Source organism: Tamandua tetradactyla, chromosome 19 (assembly GCF_023851605.1).
Source record: "Tamandua tetradactyla isolate mTamTet1 chromosome 19, mTamTet1.pri, whole genome shotgun sequence".
Classification (NCBI taxonomy): Eukaryota; Metazoa; Chordata; class Mammalia; order Pilosa; family Myrmecophagidae; genus Tamandua; species Tamandua tetradactyla.
In genome coordinates this window covers 72019483-72036427 of record NC_135345.1, presented here as the reverse complement: position 1 = coordinate 72036427, position 16945 = coordinate 72019483, and the positions used below count along the sequence as shown (strand labels likewise).

Here is a 16945-nt window from a genome sequence, read left to right as displayed (position 1 = left end):
CAGGCTCTCCCCTCCCCTATCGACATCTGCACCTGAGACAGGTGTATGCAGAGGGTGCAATATGTTACCTTGCACAAACCCTTAGGGCCTTTTTACAGCTTGACATTCTGTAATTCTGTAATACATTCTGATTACATCATTTGGCTCAGAGTACAAATAAGCACCTGGCCATTTTGTAAAGCAAGGTGTTCTCATCCTGTCTGTTGACCCTCCTTGCTTGGCATACTTCAGAGTTCTGAGTACCCCATAACCCTAGAGTTTAATTTCATAATGAATCAGCTCGATCGCTTCAGCTTATATAAATATCTCCAGAGCTGTCTAGGAGTGTCGGAGCCCAAAATAAGGTGAGGTTTGATTCTGAACCCTTGATATGTGCCAAAAGTAGTCACTTTGATTTAGAACCTCATCCCTGTTTTCATCAGGCAGGGGAATTTTCTTTCTCTGCTAAGGATATAAAAAGCAGCACCACTGTCTTAGCCTGGTACCTGAGCTCCCCACTTCATAAAGCTGTGTGGATCTGACCCCGGGGAGTCACCACTTATCACAGGTGGGCTTCTTTATACATATATTCACTGTCACTACTTAACTCCTATGTGTCAGAAGTGTAGACATTATTTGGATATTAAATTAACTGTCACTCAGGTTTTTTAAAGGACAGTGCCCTTTGATTCGAAGTGACTAAACAGCAGTGTCAGCTTGAATCAACACTTGTTATCCTGGAAAGGGCATCTCATATGGTGTCATCCTTATCACCTCTGTCTGCACTGTGTGGTGCCACTTGATGACTTGACAAGGACATGTTGACTGGCTACCATTGAACAACAGCTTTGCTCGCCTAGATGAGACACCTGCTGTGCTCCTCGCTGGAAAACTGAAGGAGGGACAGAGGTACACCTTCCTTGAGCCCAGGGCCCCTGGCACCATGCCATGTCTTTCACAGCTGTTTACGATGGGGCAGTCCTGCAGAGGCCTTTGGTCCAGCCACATTTGCTGTTGGAAGTAGAAACAGTTATTCTTGAAAAGGGATGATGCATTTTTGTGCCAGGTGGTTATAATATAATCTTTTAATATTATGTTCATTAACCTCTAAAATGAGTGAATTCTTGATTGTTTTAACACAGACATTAAAACTAATGCTTTCTGTGGACACCAATGAGCCCTGCCTCAGACTCCATCCTCTGGAACCAGAGCACGATGTATCTGGTACCTGTTGTCAGTGTGAACACTGAGCTAGCTGTGTATTCTAATGGAGTAGGGCATGGATGTCCTACATAGTTCCATCTACTCTGAGATGGAACTGTGGTCTCTGCAGGGGGAACAGTGGCCTTGCTTCTGAGGTGGTTTTTTTTTTTTTTTTTTTTTTTAAGAGAGAGGGAGGAAGGGAAGGAAAGACAGAGAGAAGGAAGGAAGGATGGAAGGAAGAAAGGGAAACATCTTTAAACATTTTCTTGTTTTATTGTATTTTGTTTGTTTGTTTTTTACATGGGCTGGGGCCGGGAATCGAACCGAGGTCCTCCGGCATGGCAGGCAAGCACTTTGCCCGCTGAGCCACCGCGGCCCGCCCTCTGAGGTGGTTTTTACTGTGTTTTAAAATGACAACCACCACAACACAAAACTCTTTTGACCTGTAACTTAAAGATTATAAACTTCAAGCAATATTTTCTGTGTATTTAAAATTACTTTGGGGGATCATAGCTTGTTTGATTTTGCGTTATAAAATTAACAGTATTAAATGGCTTATATTCTTACAATAACAAAAAAACCCCTACATTATCACATTTTCAATATGGAATCCAAGATACTTTCACATTTTGGTTTCTGAAAGTAAACAAAAGCCCTCTAAAGATCACAAACACCCAAATGCAGAAAATTTTCTTCTAGGAACTTTATGGTACTGGTTTTTATATTTAGGTGTTTGATCCACTTTGAGTTAACTTTTGCATAGGTGTAAAGTAAGGGTCCTTTTTCATTCTTTTGGCTATTGATATACAGTTCTCCCATGCCCATTATGCCGGTTTAAATCTTTTGTGGACCCCAGAAAAGGGATATCCTTTAACTCTCATTCAATATTGGTGGGTGGAACCTTTTTGATTATCCATGGAGATGTGACCCACCCAACTGTGGATTATAACTTTTGATTAGATGGGTTTCCATGGAGATGTGTCTCCACCTATTCAAGATGGGGTTGTTTATTGGAGCCCTTTAGGAGGGAACCATTTTGGAAAAAGCTACAGATCCCACACAGCTACAGACCTTTGGAGATGAAGAAGGAAAATACTCTAGGGGAGCTTCATGAAACAAGAAGCTGGGAAACAAAGCTAGCAGACTTCGCCATGTGCCCTTCCAGCTGAGAGAGAAATCCTGAACTTCATCAGCTTTTCTTGAATTAAGGTAACCTCTTTTTGGTGCCCTAAATTGGACATTTTCATAGCCTTGCCTTAATTTGGACATTTTCCCAGCCTTAGAACTGTAAACTTGCAACTTAATAAATTCCCCTTTTTAAAAGCCATTCTGTTTCTAGTATATTGCATTCCGGCAGCTTGCAAACTAGAACATCCATTTATTGAAAAGACTGTTTTGTCCCAGTTCAGTGGATTTGAGGGTGTTGTCGAAGATCAGTTGACCAAAGATTTGGTGGTCTATGTCTGCTCCTAGAAGAAAATGGAGGGACATATCTCAAACTTTACACCCAAAGCACAAGCAACAAAAGAAAAAATAGATAAATGGGAACTCCTCAAAATCAAATGCTTCTGTGCCGCAAAAGACTCAAAAAAGTAAAGAAGCAACCAACTCAAAGGGAGAAAGTATTTGGAAATCATACATCAGATAAAGGTTTGAGATCCTGTACATATATAGAAATCATAGAACAACAAAAGAACAACCCAGTTATAAAATGGGCTAAAGATATATTTTTTCTGAAATAAAAATACTTTTATCTGAAAAGCAAATAAAGATAGATAAAAACACGTGAAGTTTTTTATCAAACATTCCAAAAAGAACTAGCAGCAATCCTGCACAAACATTCCCAAAACACTGAGGGAAAAGGAACACTACTTAACTCATCTTATGAAGCTAACATCATTTTAATACCAAAACCAGGTAAAGATGCTATAAGCAAGGAAAACTAAAGGACAATCTCCCTAATGAACATAGATGCAAAAATTCTCAACAAAATACTAGCAAACTGAGGGCAACAATGGCTCAGTGGCAGAGTTCTCGCCTGCCATGCCAGAGACCCAGGTTTGATTCCCGGTGCCTGCCCATGTAAAAAAAAAAAAAAGAGAGATACAAGCAAATTGAATCCAACAACACATTAGAAGACTGATACACCACAACCAAGTGGGGTTTATACAGGAATGCAAGGTTGTTTCAACAAAAGAAAATCAATTAATGTAATACAGCACAGTAACAAATTGAAAGGGAAAAAAAAATCACGTGATCATTTTGATGCTGAAAAAGCATTTGACAAAATTTAACATCCTTTTCTGATAAAAACATTTCAAAAAATAGGAATCAAAGGTAACTTCCTCAATATGATAAAGGCCATTTATGAAAAACTGATAGCCAGCATCATACTCAATGGAGACTGAAAGCTTTCCCGCTAAGATCAAGAATGAGGCAAGGATGCTCACTGTCACCACTATTATTCAACATTTGTACTAGAAGTTCTAGCTAGAGGAATCAGGCAGGAAAAAAGAAATAAAAGGCATCCAAATTGGAAAGGAGGAAGTAAAACTTTCATTATTTGCAGATGACATGATACTATACTTGTAAAATCCTGAGAAATCTACAGCAAAGTTACATGAGCTAATAAACAAATTCAGCAAGGTAGGGGGATATGAACTTAATGTGCAAAAATCAGTAATATTTCTATACACAAGCAATGACCTAACTGAGAAGTCAGTTAAGGTAAAAATTCCATTTAAAATAGCAACTAAAAGAATCAACTCCCTAGGAATGAACTTAGGGTCATAAAGGACTTGAACACAGAAAACTATATAACATTGCTAAAAGAAATCAAGAGCTAAATAGTTGGAAAGACAGTCCCTGCTAGTGACAGGAAGGCTAAATATAGTAAAGATGCCAATTCTACCCAAACTGATCTGGAAGAGAGAGACCCTAAATAGCTAAAAGCATCCTAAAAAAGAATGAAGTGGGAGGATTATCACTTCCTGATTTTAAAACTTATTATAAAGCCACAGTGGTCAAACAGCATGGTACTGGCACAAAGATAGAAGCACTGACTAATGGAATCGAATTGAGAGTGCAGAAACAGACCACCAAATCTATGGTCAACTGATTTTTGACAAGGCCCCCAAACCCAATGGGACAAAATAGTCCTTTCAATATGTCTTAATAAATGGACATGAAAGAAGTGGATATCAATAGCCAAAAGAATGAAAGAGGACCCTTACCTTATAGCCTACACAAAAAAATGAACTCAAAGTGGATCAAATACCAAAATATAAGAAATAGTACCATAAAGGTTCTAGAAGAAAATGTAGGTAAACACCTTCAAGACCTAGTAATAGGAGGTAGCATCCTAGACTTTACACCCAAAGCACAAGCAACAAAAGAAAAAATAGATAATTGGGAACACTTCAAAATCAAATGCTTTTGTGCCCCCAAAAGACTGTCAAAAAAGTGAAGCAGCAGCCAAATCAATGGGTGAAAATATTTGGAAATCACACATCAGATAAAGGTTTGATATCTTGTATACATAAAGAAATTGTACAACTGAACAACAAAAGTACAAACAACCCAATTATAAAATGGGCTAAAGATATGAATAGGCATTTTTCTGAAGAGCAAATACAGACAGCTCAAACATACATGAAGAGAAGACCCAAGGATTGCCAACAGCAGACCACCAGTGTTTCACAAGAAAGCCTCACCTTCCTCATATCTACATTTTGGACTTAAGCCTAAAACTATAAGCCAATAAATTCCTGTTATTTAGGCCAAAAAAAAAAAAAAGCCTCTTCATGTTATAGGGAAATGCAGATCAAGACTATAAGGAGATACCGCCTCACATCTATAAGAATGGCTGCTATTAAACAAACAGGAAACTACAAATGTTGGAGAGGGTGTGGAAAAATTGGAAAACTTATGCACTGCTAGTGAGAATATATAATGGTACAGCCGCTATGGAAGAGTTTGGTGGCTCCTTAGGAAACTACTTATTGAGTTACCCTATGACCCAGCAATACCACTACTTGGTATATACCCAGAAGAGATGAAAGCAGTAGCACAAACAGACATTTGTACACTGATCTTCATTGTAGCACTATTCACAGTTGCCAAAAGATGGAAACAATCCAAGTGCCCATCCACAGATGAGTGGATTAACAAAATGCAGTATATACACACAATGAAATATTATGCAGCAAGAAGATGAAATGATGTCCGGAAGCACATGACAAGGATGTCCTTAAGGACATAATACTGAGTGAAATAAGCCAGACCCAAAAGCATAGATCCTGTATGATTCCATTTTTATGACCTTGGAAAAGGTAAAATCAGAGGCTTATAATACAGAACATAGGAGACCTAAAGATACATAGAAGTTAGAGATGGGTGAACAGTTGGCTAATGAGGTTGAACTTAAATGTAAGGGAACAGATAGAACTGAAAGTGGTTCACTAGTGGGTCTAAATTACCATATTAAAGGTGAACATGATTGAAAGGGGATTTATAGACCCATGTGCCCCATGCATTAATGCTAGAAATATAAATAAGTTCTTACAAGAACTACTTCAAAGGTATGATTTGTGAACAAAGAGTGTTTAAGTCCAGGGTACAGGGGGAAAAACTGCTATTGCATGCTATGGGATAAATAGTTGGGGGGAAGGACAAGAGTTAAGGGGAGGTTTGGATTTTCTATTTGGTGAGGGTGTGTTTATTGGCTATCTTTCTCTTGGGAACAATGAAATTATCTAAAATTAAGAGTGTTGATGGATTGTTGACTTTGGACATTATACATGATGCCCAATGATGGAGGTAGCTGAAGGATGGACTGACTGAGAAGCAAATTGGTGAAGGATAGTATATAGATATAAATATTGTGCTGCTACAAAAAGGAATGAAGTTGTGAGGCATGCAACATTGTAAATGAACCTGTGGGCCATATAATGAGGCAATATAAGCCAGAAACAAGAATAAATATTGTATGGTCTCATTTAGAAAATACTTATAAGAAAACAAGGGCCTAGATTATAAGCTCTTATTTAGTTCAGAGTGGTAATTGTTATTTCTGGATTTTGAGAGGCTGTTTTATATAAGTATAACCTGGTATTCACAGATAAGAATGAAACAATCATGTCCGGATTAAGGTAATTCAAAATACAGGGGTAAGGAAGACATTCTCTGTAGTTCAGAATCTCATCTACTCTTTGAGACCAAAGGAAGAAAGGCTTATTTTCTGCAGCACGTAATCTAACTCAACCTATCTGGATAGATTATTTAAACAATCCAGACACAGGGAGCCCAGAATAAGAATGAGGGCCTTTAATGTTGTAGAGTTTAATGTAATGCCTGGATACATCTCAGAGTATATTAAGCAGATAATCAAAAAGTATTAGCAAGGTCACTTGAGGGAAGGGGGAAAAATATTGAACTATTAGACTTTACCACCAGGGAACTCCCTGATACTATATCAAACATTAGGGATACACAAGTCAATAGGCCAAGCCCTCGATCTTGAGGCTTGCTCTTGTGAAACTTATGTATGTAGCGCAGAAGCTTAGCCTACCTATAGGTATGCCTAAGAGTTACCTCCGGAGACATCGTTCATTGATTAGATGTGGCCTCAGTCTCTCTACGGCCAACTCTGCAAGTGAAATCATTCCCATCTCCACCCCACCCCGACATGAGACATGACACCCAGGGGTGAAAGAGTGGGTGATGACTCCCAGGATTGAGGCTGGCCCCAGCACCACAGGATCAACAATGCCATCCTGACCAAAAGGGGGAAAAGAAGTGTAACAAATAAGGTATCAGTGGCTGAGAGTTCAAATAGAGTCAAGAGGCTATTCTGGAGGTCACTCTTATGCAAGTTTCAGTTAGACATTGTTACCTATCATAACTTGCCAAACCCCAACCAAAACCAATCCTACCAATCCTAAAGAACACCAAGAGTGTTATATAAGATTCTATGAAGGTTCCATGCACTAGGGTAATTTTCCAGAAACCTACAACCTCCAGATGGATCCCTGGACCAGATAATTCCTGAAATTCAGAGGAGCCAGCCTCTCTAGTACATCAACTTGTCCCATCCCCCTATCCTATATTATTGACAGCCCCTTCCAACATGGAAAAGCTAGAATGGGCATAGCCCAAATACCCCTAAGGAGTGGGACAGAACAAAGGTGATGGTGGAGTTGTATAGAGAAGGTAGGGTTTAACAAATGAGTATGATTGCTGAATCATTATATTGAAATTTCCTTTCATCTCCAGTACCTTAGAGTGGCTGGAGGTAAAAACCTAAAATTGTGGAATTGTAACCCATACCAAACTCTGAACTCTGTTCTACCACACTAATGGCTGTGATGTACTCTGAAATGTATTACCTTTTTTTTTCACACAAAAAAAGTTAATTCTGATGATAAATGCACAACTATATGATGATATTGCAAACCACCGATTATACACTTTAGATAACTACATAGCAAAAAAATATATATATATGCCTCAGACTCTGAATTCAGAGTCATTATTCAAGGTGTTTTGGATAATGGCAGAATCTTTGGAAAAAAGTAGTTACTCAAGGTAACTATATCAAAGATGGCAATATTCAGTTCACTGTTTTAAGATCACAGCCATCATATTTTACAAGTTTCATTTACTAATCTATCAAAGGTCTATGTCAAACATCAGCAAAATAATAACTTATGTCCATATTGACTATACTGTTCCCAAGCCAGTATTTGATGGCTAGTATTCTAAGTAATGTTTAACATATTAAAATTGTGTTGTGGAGCCAAGTAGAGCATAACTTATTTTATAACAGCCAATTTGCAAATTTACTTTTTTAACACAAAGTAAAGTGAGTCCTCCCTAGCTGATAGTAACTATAGTAAGGACAAAATGGCAGCTGTAGGAGATGCTTTATATTTGACTGAATCTTACAGTTTGTATATATAATTGCTAAGTAAATTGCAAACAGTGTTGCAAGACAGACTTTAACTGTTTGAGTGAGAATTAAAATCTAAGTGATTTGACTTGATTCTGACAGGAACAATGAATTTCCTGGCAACCTGTTAAGCTTAATTATATAATCAAGTGCTACCCCATAAAAACCCAATGACTGGCATTATCCAATCTAAATACCTAGGGAATTAGCTAGGAGTTGTAAAATCCCTGAAACAAATCCAAATCCTCATTGAAAAAAAATTTCTGAAAATATCAACACCATATTAAGAATTTATACTTCAACACACAATGCTAGGACTGCATGATGATCTAAAAAAAGCAGGGGAGGGGAGGAAGCATGTAAAACTAAATTAAATTTAAATTACCTACCTATCCTTCATTATTATCTTTGATTTATTCCTGAAAACCTTGCTATTAAGAGAAAAGCTTAATGAAAAACAAATACCTTAATTTTAACAGGAAATATGATTCATTCCACCTCAAGATGGAACTTGACACTGTAACTAAACACTGTAACAACTGAACAATTAAAACAAGCTGCAAGCTTAAAGGCAAAAACAATACTCTGAAAGTGAATAAATATATACTGTACATAAAATATATTGTAAAGGTTTACAGTACATCAAGCACTGGTGGAAGAGAGGTATAAAGGAAGGTGCATTCTGCTTTTAGGACAACTTTTTTTCCACCAATTTTCTACCTTTTGGAGGACTTACAATTTTGTGTTTACGCTGAACTTAAAAATTAAATTATACACCTTTAGGGAACTTCAAGACATATGGAAATAGCATCTACACAAAACAAAATGGAGTCAAAGAAGACAACCTCTTTAATCCTCTCATTTGACATACTTACACACAAAGCAAAATTACCTCGTACCCAATTCAGACATGTTCAAAATGAAAATGATAATCTATCTAGAAGCTGTCATGCTGAATGAATATGTATATTTATCTTTGAAACTGTAATGTTTAAGTACACCTTTTTTTTTTTTTTTTTTTTTTTTTTTTAGCATGGGCAGGCTCTGGGAATCGAACCCGGGTCTCTGGCATGGCAGGCAGGAATTCTGCCACTGAGCCACTGTTGTACCGCCCAAGCGTAACTTTTTATTCCATATTTATTTAGTGTATTTTTGGATGGAAAATTTTTATACCTAAGGAAAAAAAGTAGTTGTCTGAAAAGCAATATAACTTTTCAAGAAACACCATGGCAAAAAATCATTAACTGAATGTTTCTTATGGGGAAAGACTGTATAAAATATTTTTGGCCTTAATAATATCGGTATTAATATATTTTATAATTAATGAAACATTCCAAGGTACTACACAGAATATAGGAAAAAACATTTATCAAAGTTGTCTTCATTGTACAATATTCAAATATTTCTGAAGATGAAAATTTATTGTCCAAATATATCCTTTTTTTTAAATATCCTTTTGTTTTTTAAAAAAAAGAGGCAACCTTCTTAGGATATGCTCAAACATTCCCCGAAGTATTTACTAAATCTAAAGAGCTCCAAATTCTTTTGCTACAAGCAGGAACTTTGCTGCCTGGTAGGAAAAGAGTAAAGTAATCTTTGCAGACATTAAGTAGCTGTGGAAATACATTTTCCTAGGAGGTAAGGTAAAAATGTTTCTGAGCATAATGACATGGAAGACAAATTATTTTATCAAATTTGCGGGGTGGGGGGATTCATATTAAAACTGAAAATACCAAGTCTTTTTGTTTCAATTAAAGCTTTTAAGAAGAGATAAGACTGGTAAAATAAAGGTCTGTAGTTTAATTAGTAGTGAGCCAATGTCAGTTTCCTGGTTTTGATAATGTACTATGGTTAAGTAAAATGTTATCATTGGGGGAAGATGGGTGATAGATACAAAGGAACTGTCTATAATATTTTTTCAACATGGAAGCTTAAATATTTCAAAATTTAAAATGACAAAAAAAGAGATTTTTTAGATAAGGAAGGCTATTGTTTATTAAGGTTTGTAAATACTTTAAGCAACTTATTTGGTGTTTTTCTGTTGGTGATATGGTGATTTATACCTGTTCCGACACTTCCCTGACTTTTTAAATATGACTGACTTAATTTCTATGTGGCTCAATATCTATTGCCCTAAGTTTCATGTATAGTAGGTGGGAAAATTCTGGATGAGGGAAATAAGTTTTAGACAATGAATTATCCTCTTAGAATAGTGAACTATAAAAAGTAGCACATATACTCATATAGAAGATGATGTGATATGGAAGACAGGACCCAGGAGACAGTGCAGTCCACTGGGCTCAGTGCTTCTGTGTCCATTCCACTGGTAGAGATTTTGAGTCACAACAAATAATAAATTTTTATTAGTTCCTTTTCAATTTTTCAGCTTAAAAAGTCATTAAACTAAACCTTCACTGAAAAAAATCACTTAATTATAAGTATCCACTTAAAAGAGAACAGTGTAATTTATATAGACCATTTATATAATTTCTTTCCTTTAAAGTAATATTAAGTAATTTTAAGTCTAAAAAGATGTAATAATTTCAATGAATGTAGCTCCACAGTTCATGAGATTATACTTATTTATTAATAAGCAGGTATTTAAGTAGACAAAGTCATTTATATCAAACGAAAACAAACCAAAAAACCTACACAACATAATAAGACAGTTAAAAACTAAATGCCCTTTTCAAAGATCAGTACATTTCGACTGATTAACCCCTTAAATTATCATCTTTGAATAAGAAATCAAAGAACAAAAGATAAAACTTTTAAAGGGAAATTAATACTTTTGAAGTACAAGTAACTCCCCCTCATTTCCAAAAAACAGAATTTTTTCTAAAATGTTATTGAAAAAGGTAAGAAAAACACTGCACATTATAACTAAACAAACTAGAATGAAAAAAAAACAACCTCTTTAATTATACATAGACCTAAGATGAATCTGGTCATATGTTTAAAATTATAACTATTCACACAAATACCTTACACCTAAGTAGTTAAGCATGTGCCTTAATGGAATCTTTTTACTTGGTTTACTTTGCTAATAATACATACTTTCTAGGCGTAACAAAAAAATGGTAATACTTTCACGATGCATAATATATAAAGCAAGATCATTTTCATCAATCATTTATCTTAAAGAGGGAAAGAAGACTTAAGGCAAAGCCATAAAGAGAAGCCAAGCAAACTATGAAGTCTTATAGCACTAGTAAAAATCTTAAAGTAGAAACTTGTGAATTTATTTAGTTTATTTAAAATAGCAGGCTGCCTAATTAATCCAGACAGTAGAGAAAGCAGTGTGAAGCAGGAAATAAGAACAGGGACTAAACGAACTAATTGTTAACCAGAACATCTACTATAAAGATAAAGAAAGACTACTTATTCTCAGTGCAGGGGTAATAAAATGGAAAATCTAATCCGTCAGTATTTCTTACTATTATTATCTATAAAAATGGGAAGAAATTTAGGTAAAACTACACATTCACCTTAAGTGACTAAAGGACACTCACAATTTAAACAAATCTTTTAACTTAAATAATCATTTTGCACCCTAAAAGAAGGGTCTGAGAAGGGAGAAGTAGGTAGCCATTTTAAACTCAAGGTAAATTGAAGCTTTATACTCTTGTAATAGCTTTCAGCTATCTTTTCAATACAGAAACATTTCCTCTTTAATTGGCCAAAATCCCATGCAAAAGGATGAAAGAATCTCACCCATACCACAGATGAAGAACAAAAGCAGAGAAAAGATTAAGTGTTTAGTAAGATAATGTCACCACCAAACTAGAAATAAAGTCTAGCCTGTCCCTTTATAAATGTGTCACAAACAAATGAATAAATATCAATGAAATGATTACATACTAAACCTGGTCATATCTTCAACATAAATTAAGGTGGAAAGGGACATACTTGATCAAAAACATTTATAATAACATTTCAGAATCCTTATTCTAGGAATTCCTTATATTCCACTTTTCATCATTTAATAGTGTACTAATTTATACAGGACACACAACATTTGCTATTAATATTAAAGTTACCATTAAACTTTTGCATAAGGTCCATGTAAAAAAGTTTTTTCTCTTTCAATAAAAATGGTTGAACACTTGGGCATTCCAGAGAGACTTGTATTCACAGATACACAAAGCTGAAGTATTTGGAACCATGTTGCTGCCTGTAGTCCTCAGTAAGATCACAAAGTGCTCAAAAATTCTTTGACCTGAGGGGAGGGAAAAAAAATTAATATAATTCCTTAACTAATTTGAGATAGCTAATATTCAGCTTCACTTAAAAGTATACAATAGTTGAAGACACAGCTGTATAGATAATTCTATTGTAAACCATTTACTTTAGAGAGATATAATGATAAATACTTCAGTAGTACAAGATCAATGACCTAAAATGTCATTATAGAAAACTATTAAATTTACATCTAAGATTGAAAAAGTTCTAAAACAGCAGAAATGCTAATGTAGTAATCTTTTTAAGTACCTAAAACACTGATATCTGCAACTTAGCATTATTAACATTAATAATCACAATAGTTTAAGCAATTCTGAGGTTCAGACATGCCGATTTGTAATTTTTCTGCAGTGTCATTGTCATAAAGTCTGCAAGACTAGTGTGTGGGAAAAAGTCATGTAAGTAGTGAAAGATCCTTGCCACCTGAGCGACACCACAGTACAACAAGATTATGTTCTCTACATATTCTAGAATACACAGTAATTTTCCTGAGACAAAAATAGTACTGCTTTGTAGAAAATATCCTAAAATGGAAAACTAACTGCTAGCATTATCTGTGAAATTAAAAAGAAATAGTAATATGAAATGATTTGTAGGCAAAACAGATGGGTCAGATACATTAAAATGTGGTTTAACCTATGATACCAAAAGCACAAACAACAAAAGAAAAAAATCAATAAACTGGACTTCATCAAAATTGAAATCTTTTGTGCAAAGGACATTATCAAGAAAGTGGAAAAACAACCCACAGACTGAGAGATCTGTAAATCATATCCAAAAACAATGTAACATTCAGTAGTATATTAAAAATTGATATAATTCAACAATAAAAAGTAAGACAAATAAAAAATGGGCAAAGGACTTGTATAGACATTTCAAGATATACAAATGACAAAGAAGTACATGAAAAGATGCTCAACATCATTAGTTACCAGGAAAATGCAAATAAAAAACAATGAAATATCACTTCACATCCACCAGGATGGCTACTATTAAAAAAAAGAAAATTACAAGTGTGGACAAGGATGAGAGAAATTGGAACCCTTGGTACATTGTTGGTGGGATTATAAAATGGTACAATCATTGTGGTGAAATATAGTGGTTCCTCAAAAAGTTAAACATAGAATTACCATTATGGTCTGGCAATTCCACTCCTATATATATATATTGAAAGAAACGAAAGCAAGGACGCAAGCAGATTTCTTGTACACCAATGTTCATAGCAGCATTATTCACAATTGTCAAAAGGTGGAAACAACCCAAGTGTCCATTAACCAATGAATGGATCAACAAAATGTGGTATATACATACAATGAAATATTACTCAGTCTCAAAAACTGAATGAAGTTCTGTGAAAAAAGAAAAATAAAAAAAAAACAAAAAATGACAAAAATGAGGGTAATATACAAGTTTGAGCATGTATAAAGTCACGCTTTATTTTGGGAAAGCAACTGATCATGATTTGCTTCATGAATCAAGGTGTAGAAATTATAGATTGATTTAGAAAATGTTTATCAGTACAGACAGAAAAGAAAAAATACTACTAAAGCATTATTAAAGAAAGAAATACAGCTTTGAAGATTTTTCAGTGATGAGCATTCACATTTGTATTTCAAGATAATGTAGTTTAAAATAAATTCTTCCTTTTCCTCTGGCTTAATGAATATCATTTTTTTCAGCATATGTTTCAAAAAAATCTTTACATGTTTCAAATAATAGGAATAAATGTACATTAAACCTTGAAGGGAAAAAAAAAGGAATACAAACAACAACATAGATGAATCCTGAAAGCATTAGGTTGAGTGAAATAAGCCTGGTACAAAAGGGCAAATGTTATCTGAGTCCACTTACATGAACTATTTAGCACAAGTAGATTCTGTATTCTATATTCATAGAGACAGAAAGTAGATTAGAGGTTACTAGAAGCCTGGGAGAGAGGCCTATTGCTTGATAGATACTTAATAGATACATAATAGATGCAAATAGATATTTGGAGTCAGGAAAATCTTACAAATGGATGATACCGATGGTAGCATAATATTGTGAAACTGCAATATATACTTAAAAATGGTTAAAATAGGAAATTTCACATTTTATGTACTTGATACCACATTATTTAAAAAATGGTTTTAAACATTCTGTTAAATTGATGTAATACAACTGTCAATTTAAAATAATTTACTTTAATAGTATTACTGAGTCAACTCTATATATTTTAGCATCATTAATAGTAGGAATGAATTTTCCAGATATGCTTTATGTCATGAGAGAAATGAGTATATGTCAGAGTAGTTAACTATAAAAGTTGAGATTTTCAAAATTCTTAAGATATACCCATTATGAATGCAAACAGAAGACATTTTGTGACAGGAGAAAGGAAAAATCAAGTTTCCCTCAAAACTAAAAAAGAAATGACATCTTTTTCTTTAAAGCTCAGCTCATAAAGTTTACTAAAATGGATATAGGACTGTAGGGATTTTCCTTACACAATCACCACTACTAATCTCCCTCAACAGACTATTTCCTGGTCAATACGGGTAACACTCTCTTATCAGGATATGGTCAACTCCTGATTATATCTGATTAAGACAATGACTCAAAGACTAGGCAAAAAGAGATAAAGCAGAAGAGTGGGTGAGGGTGAGCATTTCTTATTAAGATTATCCTCTTACAGATACAAGAACCATAAGATGGGAACTTCCAGAGAAGATAGAGGCTTAGTAAGACGCGCGGGTCTTAGTTCCTCCTACAGAACAGCTACTAGGGGAGTAGAAACAATACAGAACAGCTCCCGGAACCACGACAGAGATCAAGAAGACAGCGTACCCCATTCCAGAACGGCTGACTGGCTGGGAGAACCCACTCCGGTGAGATCGCCGAGGGGCGCGGGCTTCCCCAGGCCGGGGTGGAAGGGGGCCGGAGTCCCTCCCTCCCTCCTTCCCGGGCTGGCTGGGAGAATTGGACAGGCGGTCCCCACAAGCTGCATCGGCTGGCGTCCCCCCCACACGTGGCCCCCCGGAACAGCTGGGAGAATTGGATCGGAGATCCCCAGGCTGCGGAGAATGGTGACCGGGGTCCCTTCCAAACATGTGGCTTCCCGGTCCGGCTGGGAACGGTGCACTCCACCGGGCCGCGGCGAGGTTCAGACTGGCGCTCTCCCGGGCTGCGGCGGCGGATGACCCTCCCCGAGTTCGGATCCCCGGGCCGGCTGGGAGATTCGGATTGGCACTCTTCCAAGCTGCTTCGGCTGCCGAACCTCCCCCACAGCGAGAGTTTTCCAAAGTAAAAGGACCCACAGCACCTTTTACCGGTGGGACCCACAGACAAACGACTGCCACGAGCGCCACTTACAGGGCAGGATAAGAAAAACAGAACCCAGAGATTTCACAGAAAAATCTTTCAACCTGTGTGGTCCAACACCCAGGGAAAGCTGACTAAATGCCCAGACGCGAGCAGAAGATATCGGAACACGCTCAGAAAATTGAAAATATGGCCCAGTCAAAGGAACAAACCAATAGTTCAAATGAGATACAGGAGCTGAGACAACTAATGCTGAATATACGAATAGAAATGGAAAACCTCTTCAAAAACGAAATCGATAAATTGAGGGAGGACATGAAGAAGACATGGGCTGACCAAAAAGAAGAAATAGAAAAACTGAAAAAACAAATCACAGAACTTAAGGAAGTGAAGGACAAAGTAGAAAAGATGGAAAAAACAATGGATACCTACAATGATAGATTTAAAGAGACAGAAGATAGAATTAGTTATTTGGAGGATGGAACATCTGAATTCCAAAAACAAACAGAAACTATCGGGAAAAGAATGGAAAAATTTGAACAGGGGATCTGGGAACTGAAAGACAATATGAAGCGCACAAATATACGTGTTGCGGGTGTCCCAGAAGGAGAAGAGAAAAGAAAAGAAGGAGAAAAACTAATGGAAGAAATTATCACTGAAAATTTCCCAACTCTTATGAATGACCTAAAATTACAGATCCAAGAAGTGCAGTGCACCCCTAAGAGAACAGACCCAAATAGGCGTTCTCCAAGACACTTACTAGTTAGAATGTCAGAGGTCAAAGAGAAAGAGAGGATCTTGAAAGCAGCAAGAGAAAAACAATCCATCACATACAAGGGAAACCCAATAAGACTATGTGTAGATTTCTCAGCAGAAACCATGGAAGCTAGAAGACAGTGGGATGATACATTTAAATTACTAAAAGAGAAAAACTGCCAACCAAGACTCCTATATCCAGCAAAATTATCCTTCAAAAATGAGGGAGAAATTAAAACATTTATAGACAAAAAGTCACTGAGAGAATTTGTGACCAAGAGACCAGCTCTGCAAGAAATACTAAAGGGAGCACTAGAGTCAGACACGAAAAGACAGAAGAGAGAGGTACGGAGAAGAGTGTAGAAAGAAGGAAAATCAGATATGATGTACATAATACAAAAGGCAAAATGGTAGAGGAAAATATTATCCAAACAGTAATAACACTAAATGTTAATGGACTGAATTCCCCAATCAAAAGACATAGACTGGCAGAATGGATTAAAAAAACAGATCCTT

At 36.0% G+C, this 16945-nt stretch overlaps 1 protein-coding gene across 1 annotated transcript in view; it reads right to left on the bottom strand.

The window, feature by feature from the left end:
• Nucleotides 1–10705: 10705 nt before the first annotated feature.
• Nucleotides 10706–16945, bottom strand: part of DCK (deoxycytidine kinase) — a 55327-nt gene continuing 49087 nt past the window's right edge. Inside the window, exon 7 of the mRNA XM_077137165.1 lies at nucleotides 10706–12350. Within this exon, the coding sequence (XP_076993280.1) occupies nucleotides 12324–12350 (27 nt within the window). The 3' untranslated portion in view covers nucleotides 10706–12323. The remainder of the gene's footprint in view (nucleotides 12351–16945) is intronic.